This window comes from Primulina huaijiensis, chromosome 3 (genome assembly GCF_012295235.1).
Source record: "Primulina huaijiensis isolate GDHJ02 chromosome 3, ASM1229523v2, whole genome shotgun sequence".
Lineage (NCBI taxonomy): Eukaryota > Viridiplantae > Streptophyta > Magnoliopsida > Lamiales > Gesneriaceae > Primulina > Primulina huaijiensis.
In genome coordinates this window covers 1,703,163-1,712,275 of record NC_133308.1, presented here as the reverse complement: position 1 = coordinate 1,712,275, position 9,113 = coordinate 1,703,163, and the positions used below count along the sequence as shown (strand labels likewise).

General features: G+C 35.1%; 1 protein-coding gene across 1 annotated transcript; it reads right to left on the bottom strand.

The window, feature by feature from the left end:
• Positions 1–1,538: 1,538 nt before the first annotated feature.
• LOC140972911 (uncharacterized) lies at positions 1,539–7,187 on the bottom strand. The gene is made up of 4 exons (XM_073435384.1): positions 7,045–7,187; positions 6,408–6,584; positions 3,498–4,712; positions 1,539–1,864 (listed from the first exon to the last, which is right to left on the bottom strand). The coding sequence occupies exons 1-4, from the start codon at positions 7,057–7,059 to the stop codon at positions 1,829–1,831; spliced, it is 1,443 nt and encodes a 480-aa protein (XP_073291485.1). The 5' UTR covers positions 7,060–7,187; the 3' UTR covers positions 1,539–1,828.
• Positions 7,188–9,113: the final 1,926 nt, after the last annotated feature.

Genomic DNA, 9,113 nt, shown 5'->3' with positions numbered 1-9,113 from the left:
ATATATATATATATATATATATACACAAATTATTTGACGGTTTTGCCCTTCGTTTTCACCTTATTTTTCGTGTGGCCCTGCACTAGCCTCTAGGCATATGGTCGAAAAATCCGAACAAAAATTGCAGGAACATATATATATTTTATATAAAAAAAATTTAATTAAATTTAGTGAAAAAGAACTTCAATTCAATTCTTTATTATTTTTATATCAAAAATATTAAATTTTTTTATAAATATAGATCAAATCAACTCATCTCATAAATATAAATCTGTGAGATTGTCTGTCGTGTAACTTATTTTTTAAAAAATATTTACGGTTATTTAATTTAATATACCACAATTTAAACTCAGTCAAATAAATGTCAAAATTATCATAATAATTGTGTATTAAATGGGTGAGTTTTATTTATCAATAATAACTTCAAACTAAATTTAAGAATAAGCTAGATATACTAAAATATAAAGAAGAAATTTTATTCTATTTTTGTGTGAATTTTATTCCACTTGTCACGCAAATATCATTATTGGACCATCATAATATCAGTGTTATTATATATCATTGAATCATTAAGTGCAATCATAGAATTACACAAATTTCTGTAATGCATTGCATTATTGTGGTCTAAAAAGTAAGAAAAATATGTCGCATAATTTCATGAATCATAGAATTACGCAAATTTATGAACCCAGATTAAACATTGGGTTAATTTAGAGATATATGGAAGTTGTATTAAAAAAAATAATATTAGTACATTTTAAAAAAAAAACGATAATCGAAAGTATCATTTGTCTTGTAAGAAAAAGCTACAGTAAATATCACACTAGATAGACTATATTCCAGGATTACAAGAATATAGTAATGTCCCCCTTCTCATATAAACGCGACACTGTACTTTAAACGTTTGCTACGAAAAATTTGGTCATGTCTATGATCAATTATTTTCTATACTTTTTCCTCTTAATCATCACTACTAAACTTCTTGCAAATGCCACCTTGTTAGAGATCATTTGTCACGACACAGAAGATGAGTCCTTCTGCATAAAAGTCATAGGTTCGGATCCTTGTACCAAGACAGCAACCTTGCCTGAACTTGCTACGATAACATTAGACATAGCAACTCAGAAAACAACAAGTACTATAGCAAAGATTAGATCACTCGTCTCTTCTGAAAGAAACCCTGTATGGTATTCAGAAGCTTCGCTTGGGCTAAAACTTGCGGAAGAAGATCTAACGCAGAAAGATTATCAGGGGTTCAATTCCCAGGTTGTGTTCGTCTATAAAGATGTTTATGAATGTTACAGAGAGTTACAAAAGCTGCCGGATTTTAAGAAATCGCCCATTGAAGGTAACAACAATGATTTGAGGAGGTTGAGTAATATACTGACGATAATTTCTTTTCCATTCGCTTCTCCTCTTCCACCAGCCGTGAATACGGAGTACTGAGATTGTAAGATGACACGATTGTGTTCCTTGTCCATTTGATGATATCTAATATAATTTTATAGTGATTTCTCTGGGTATGACTCTTGTAGGTAAAACCAACACCAAGCATAGGAGAACTTTGAAACTAGAATCTCTGGCCGCATCTACGTACAACACAAAGGGACTCCTACAGCTCAGTTTAACAGAAAGAAGATACACTGCTCTGAATGGTTTCGATCACATATCCTCATAAAAAGTTTACAGTAAACAAAGTCGAGACTCAAGATAACAAACAGAATTACAATTTCAGCCATATCTCCATGATGCGGTAGGACAGTTAGAACATACATGTATTTCTCTTCAAGCATTCTTGGTTTGTTTCAAAGATGAAGAGCCATCGACCTCAATCCCACCACTTTGTCTCTGATAAAGCTACAAGCTGCAAATATGATAACAAACAAGATAAAAATTGCTAGATCATGAAAATCGAAAATGAAAGAGATCATGGATAGCATAACATGACGTTGATGCAGAAGATGAATTACACACAGAAATAGAATAGAAGTCCACACTCATGCCGACGACTCTTAGTTAAATAAAGCATATATCATTACAAGAAGCATTCATTCTGGGCAATTCAACAGGAATCTGGAACACTGAATTTGAGACTTGGTATCATCACTAACCCGAAAATTTATATTCTACAGGAAAATTTTTACTTTATTGCCTTAAAGATGTAGATGGTTACTCGAGTGGGTATCCAAATCAATGTTTCATGGTTTCAGCTAGCATGATTTCATAATAAATTTAATACATTAGAAGTTGATTCGCAAGTGCTTATTTGTGATTGTGAACAAATTATCGAAATACCTGAATATCCAACATATTTGAGTTGTACAAGAAAAAAAGGTTTGACTACGGCACCAAATGCGTAATTTCACTGAAGTCGAGTTTGTCAGATTCTATGATAAATAAATTATCATAAATTGACAAGAGAACAATGAAATTTAAGGATTACTTATATAAAATATGGAAATATCTAGGATTCTAGGTGAAGAAACAAAGAGCAAGCGCTACAGCATGCTCGATTTCAATTGATGATTCCGAGAAAAAGCTTTAGAAATTAGTAAGAGACAGTGAAGCCTCCAGATAGTAAAGAAAATTACGTATCAAGAAAAATTTGTCTTTGGTCAAGCAAAATTTGGATTATATCTATATCAAAAAAAGTGAAAGAAAAAAGTATCTTTTGTGCACATGTTACAAACAAATTTTTACTAATTCAAATTTTGAAATCTAAATATAATATTAATAGTGTAAAAGTTAACCGAACTCGAAATTGGAAGGGAAATCGACAGGTCCAATTATGCATAAAAACACAGCAGGATATGGAAAGAAAAGGGGAGGACTGATGCAGCCAGGAGACAGGAGCAGGACATTTAATTCCTAAGGTAGACTTGATTGCCTCCTTATTTAAAGAAAACAGCAAAGAAAATGCTGCTTCAAAAGTAAATGCCAAGATTTTACTTACATAATTGCAGCATGATAATTGATAAGCTATTCTACCACTAGCACTAAGGAACTTGAGCAAGTTTCTAAGTACCTTCATGCGGTGTTATAAATACTGTCACGAGTATTTCACAGTTTGGGGCCAAGATGCCACCATATGTACGTAGTCAGGAAGAAATGGGATCATAGGATCAAGTCACTTAAATAATTTCAACATAAATGTAGCTTTATGCACACTAAGAGATTACAAAGACCTTGCGGTTTTATACTTGAACAGTGTCCAAATACCATAACTACTTGCTACCAAAGTCATTCCAGAAGTGTTATTTAGGTGCATTTTGATGGAGCATAGAGTTCTAAATACCTACGGAAAATAAGGTATTCATCTAGCAGAGATTTGAGAAATCCAGGAAAATGTATGGAACAGATTCAAACATATAAATATGTTTATGAAATGTACCCAGCTAATATTAATTTGAACAATTTTGTCACATGCATGTAGATCCATCAAGGCATCAACTGCACAAACGCAAACATAAAAAGCCAAGTATTTTTTATCAACATACCTGACGAGCAACTAGAGCCATTTGCCTATTAACTTTCGACTCAAGCACCAAGTTTGACACACCATCTCTTAGCGACTCCAACACCAAACCAGGCTCTGGCAGCTCTAGATCCTGATGGCCATTTTGCTTATCGCCAATTCTCTCTTCTGTTCGAAGAGAAACATTCTCGCCAGATCCACTGAAATCTTTTCTCTTTCGCTTCCTTTCAAATGTAATTTTAATAACTCTTTCCCTATTAGGTTGGCTAGGAAGCCCTGTTGTAGTGTCATACAAACTGTGTGATGCAACATCAACCTTTTCAACTTCCATCTTACGATCCAGAGACGGTAAACTCTCTTCGACTCCAGTTTCCTTGCATGACAACATTTCCTCAATCAGTTCATTATCCTTGTCTGTTTTTGCCTCATCCTTTTCAGAATATTCTGAACACCGTAGAGAAGTTTGTTGTTCATCTTTATCTGGTGGCAGCCGCGAAACTAGCCTTAAATGTTCCTCATTAGAATGACTAATTTCGACAGGACGAGGATTGTTTCTTGCAGAGAGTTCATGCAAATGTTCAAGTTTGAGTAAAATATCAGATTTCCTCCCACTCAAGGGTGTTATAATTTTTCTTTTTCTATAGGTTCTCTTCCTTTTCTGAAGGAAAGGATTGAAGCTCCTATACTTAACATCTCTCAATCGTTTGTTCTCGAGTTCATTCAGAGATTTACCCTTCACTTTATCGATTTCCCCTAAGAGAGACATATTCCTTTTCAAAGAATTCCTCTCACACGCATGGATTCTTTGTGAGCATCCCTTTCTGTATAGTCGCGACTCAACGCCTCCCAATATTATAGAAGGCAAATCAGTATTCCCGATATATGAATGACAAAAGCAAGTTGTTCCATTATGGCACTTGGAACATGAATTTGTCTTGCACAGATAAGGTATTGTAGCATCCGAAGCTATAGCAGATTCGTCAAGTGATTTTGGAGGAGGGGATGTACTGGATTGATATGAATAAATAGGATTCTCAACAGCTATTTTTTGTGAAAAAGGGGCATCGACTTCGTTAATGAGACGCATATTGTCGTTTTTTACCCTTTCCAGCTCATCAAGCACTACAGTCACCTCTTCTCTGAGATCTCTTACAATATCCTCAGCTTCATTAAGTTGAGCTTCAAGTTCCTCAATCTTCTTGTGCTGATTCACTGATGCTGCTTCCGCTTTATGAACCTGTACAGTTGACCAAATACATCAGTTAAATAAGAATGCAGGACTCGTAGAGGCAGATGTATACGTGGGACAGAGAGCGTGGTCACATTTGTATTTTTAAAGGCAACACATTCAAAAATCAGTTTTAGTCCAATAACTATTCGCCGGTTACAATTTTGGTCCTTTCTCAAGAAATTGCTAATTTTGCAGTTAATTGTATCCCAAAAATAAAATAAGTTTCTAATTTACACTTGAAAAGCACATGTGTCTTTTAAATACAACGAAAAATACCCCCTGAAAGAACTCAAGCGCACAATTCAAGTTTCGAATAGAGTACAACTGATTTTCACCCTGAACATTAGAATGGTACCCTTTATATTTAAGATTCAGGAGCTTGCTTATGGCAGCAATTAATTGTTAGCATCAACACGGGTACCCATGACACAATCACTCAGTGTTTACACTTCCAGCATCGGCCACAAAAATTCCACCTTTTGAACATCTAGTGGCTAAGATGACTCTTCAAAAATTTGTGTTAGCATCATCTGGAGCTGATAAGAGAAATTAATAACTGCAGGCAGGCTAGGATCAAGCTTGCCATAATTAATTGAATAAATTGAACTGGCATTAACCTAACAAACTTTGCACACACACAATCAATCCCACCCACTTAAATTTTAATGTTATTGGATGTAAATATGTTGCTGACAGAGACTTCTGCATGCAGTGGCAGCGCATTTATATTTCATACTTCCTCTACTTCTAACAATGGTATCTTAAACTTAGAGCATTGTCGGATCATATTGAATGATTTAATGCATGCTTCCCTCGTTTCATTTTTGTGCATCTATGAATCAACGCCGAACTGATACTAAGAACCATCATACTGATATAATAGGGCACGAGTTAAGTTTTGTTGGCCTTATTCAGCATTTATTTTCAATTACTGTAGTTAAACTTTTGTGAGGGGAAAATTAAAGACAACAAAAAAAAAAGAAACGAACTGATAGAACATTTTAGAAAATAGAGTAGTCATTCATTAGCCTTTTAATATCATCAAACTATTTGATGATCGATGAAGTGACAAAACTAAAAAATTTCATGCACTAGATGACAAATAATTAAAATGACAGGCGAACAGCAAGGGGACCATATCAAATCTGTTTATATTACACGCGATGGAATAATTAACTTTGCCAAATTAATGCTTCTGGCATTATACAGCCATAAAATAGATAAACTCCAACTTTAACAGAGTATGGTGTTTAGATTGTTGTATCAACCAACATAGGGTTCCAAAGCAAGTCGTTTTAAATATTCGCCAAACCAACAAAGAAATTAAGATATTTTGGACAATGTGATCCTGTTTCCAAAAACCAAGTGAATCCATCAATCCATCTAAGTCACTAAAAGTAGTTTCTGCACAAGAGTCGCGAAGGAAGTATTAACATCCTTACAATTTGCCACTTGCTTCAAGCAAATCCATTTGTTTTTATTGAACAATTTTAAAGATCGAACAAAAACCTGATAAAGCAAATCTATACAAGGATATCAATTCATAAATATGTTCCACAACAAAAGATTTTCAGAAAAAAGGAAAAAAGACCAAACTTAAAAATTTAACATAACACAATCACCATTGCTCAATTCCATTACCTATTCATGAGACCCATAAAAACATGACAGAAAATTCAAGCTTCAAATCCAATCATTCACCTTAGAATCCATCATTTGCTTCAGGCGCGTCAACATCCGTAAGCCCTCCTCTTTTGCCACCTTCAACTCATGCTTATACCTCACTGCCTTCCCCTCAGAAGCTGTAACCCTTCCTGCCGCCTCCTTAGATATGTTCAAAATTATATCTGCATAGGCCTTCTTCAACGCCTTCAATTTCTGCAATCAAATAGAGAAAAAATGTTAAACCCATGCTGAAATGAAAGCACCAAGAATCCGAGTAAAATATTTTCAAAGCTTTAAAAAAAAAAAAAAAGTGACCCTCATTCAAAAATTAGGTAAATATTACTGGAAGAAACGCACAATCAAACCCATGTAGATCGAAAAACAACAAAATTCTACTCTAAACCACATGATAAAACTAAAAAGACGATTTTTTAAACAAAAAGCACAAAATTTCCGATGAACAAAGCATAAGATGGAAGAAGCAACAAAACAGAAAAAGATCCAAATAAAAGTCTACAAAATTCTGGATATCGAGAGTGAAAATAAGGAAACAAACGGTTCAGAGAATCAGTTAGGTAGTTGGTGGACTGTTAGAATTATAAAGGCGGTACCGCCGCCGTCGACATGGCGGCCCCGTAGGCTGAATATCGTCCAATGCGGTGGCGAAATTTACCTCGTCGGCGTCCATTCATCAGATTCTTCGAATCGATGACTGTTAATTTAAGGTTTTTAGGAACGTAGATTTCTTCTTTTGTTTTCTTTTATTTTTTCGTTTCCTGGTACAAGCTGTCTGTTGTGAACTGAAATTACTTCTGTTCACATGAAATTTCATAAATAACCCTACAAGAATGCCATAATTACGTTTATGTCTTTTAAGTGAATCATGCGACATGCAGATACGTTGGCCTAAGTATTTCCTAAAACAGTTTTTTTATAATTTCTTGATAAACGTGAGGAGTCGGATCACATATAAATTATTATTCTAATTAAATTTATAATATATTATTTATTGTAAAAAAACATTTATAATTTATATAAATTTAGCTTCAATTAAGAAAAATAACACGCAAAATACATTTGTTGTCTAGTTTTTAGGATATAGTTTTTGAGACACTTTTCATAAAAACATAAAAAAAGAGAATATTTAATCATAGTTTAGTAAATAAGTTTTATTTTCATTATACATAACATTCAAACATGTCAGATTTTTGCAGACGCATTTCCGAATATCAAGCGTTTGAAGACGAGGGAATGTTTCTTTATCTTTGTCCTCTGAAATCCCTTTTAGACAGTGCAGGCGATCCAAGAAAAGTTCTTCCTTCACCTTCCATATTCAATTTCAGCTTACACCTATGATTTTAAGATGCTTGATTTTGGAAGACACAAACTTCCTATTCCAAGCTCAATCCATGAAGATTAACTTTCTCGTGAATATTTGCCATCTTTCTGTCCTCTTAAATCTCACAAGACCTCCAAGGGCCTTTGCAGCAAGGAGCACGCCGCCACACTTTTTCACTATCTTCTTCCCAATGGGTTCCAGATTTGGGTGTTCCTCTTTCTCTTGTCCAAAAGCACAATCTTTAAACAACAGCCAACAATTCTCCTGAGACAACCCTGCTAAATGATGGGATGATGTCTGCCACTTTTTTAAGGCGTGTGGTGAGAAACATACCATACTTCTCCTGATCATCGTTCCAGACATCGTCCAACACGAGGATCTTTTCTGGTTCAGCAGCACCCAGGGACCACGTTGTAAAGCATCCAAGTACGCTAAATCTGAAGAACTTCCTTTACCAGTGGATGAAACTATCATGGCTTTAATCAATATTTGCAAATCAAATTTATCAGACACAAAAACCCAAATCTTCAAGCTCATCTACTTTTTCATCATTAAATACCAGCCGAGCAAGAGTTGTCTTGCCAAGGCCTCCAATGCCAATTATCGGTAACACCGTGAGTTGTTCACAGTGTTTCACCTGGTTCACCACGATATCCACAATCTCCTCTCTCTCTATCACTTCCATAAATATGTTCAGACTCGTTCAAAATGGAACTTCTCTCACTTGTGGCAGCATAGTTACTCTTCCTCTCTATTCCCATCTCACGTGAATGAAAATTCATGCTCCGCAGCTATCATGTCCAGAGACGGAGCAGTGGGGGCGGTGGGTGCAACCGCCCTCTCAAATTTTTTTTAGAAGACTGTGGTTATAAATAATTATATTATTTTTATTTTTCTTTCTAAGATTTGTTCCTTGTCTTCCTTGAAATTTTTGATAATTTTTCCGTCCTCCCAACTTTGTTTTTCTCAGTCCCTATGTCCAATTTTCCAGTAACTTCTTTCATCCTTCTCCCGATTTTGCTTCGAAACAGAATGTTCTTCAAACCGTAACGACTTGATTTGCTAGTCTTGTGCTCCAGTTTGGAGACTTCCGTGGTGCACTAATCCAAGACACCATCGATCCGGTAAGTAAGGTCGTTGATCTAGGAAAGCCAATCTCAAATCGTCTTGCTTTCCAACTGCATCTGTTCTGATCTTCTAGCGCCGCTTGTGTTGTGATTAAAACTTGAATCCACAGAATAGTTGTACCAAGATCAATTAACTTTGTGACTCTGATTTCAATCTATCAATTCGACATAAGAAAGCACATTGAATACAAACCAAGAATCATGCAGAAACAATAATAACAAATACAAGATTTTATGTGGTTCGGTTAAATAAGTGATTACATCCACGGGAGGAGC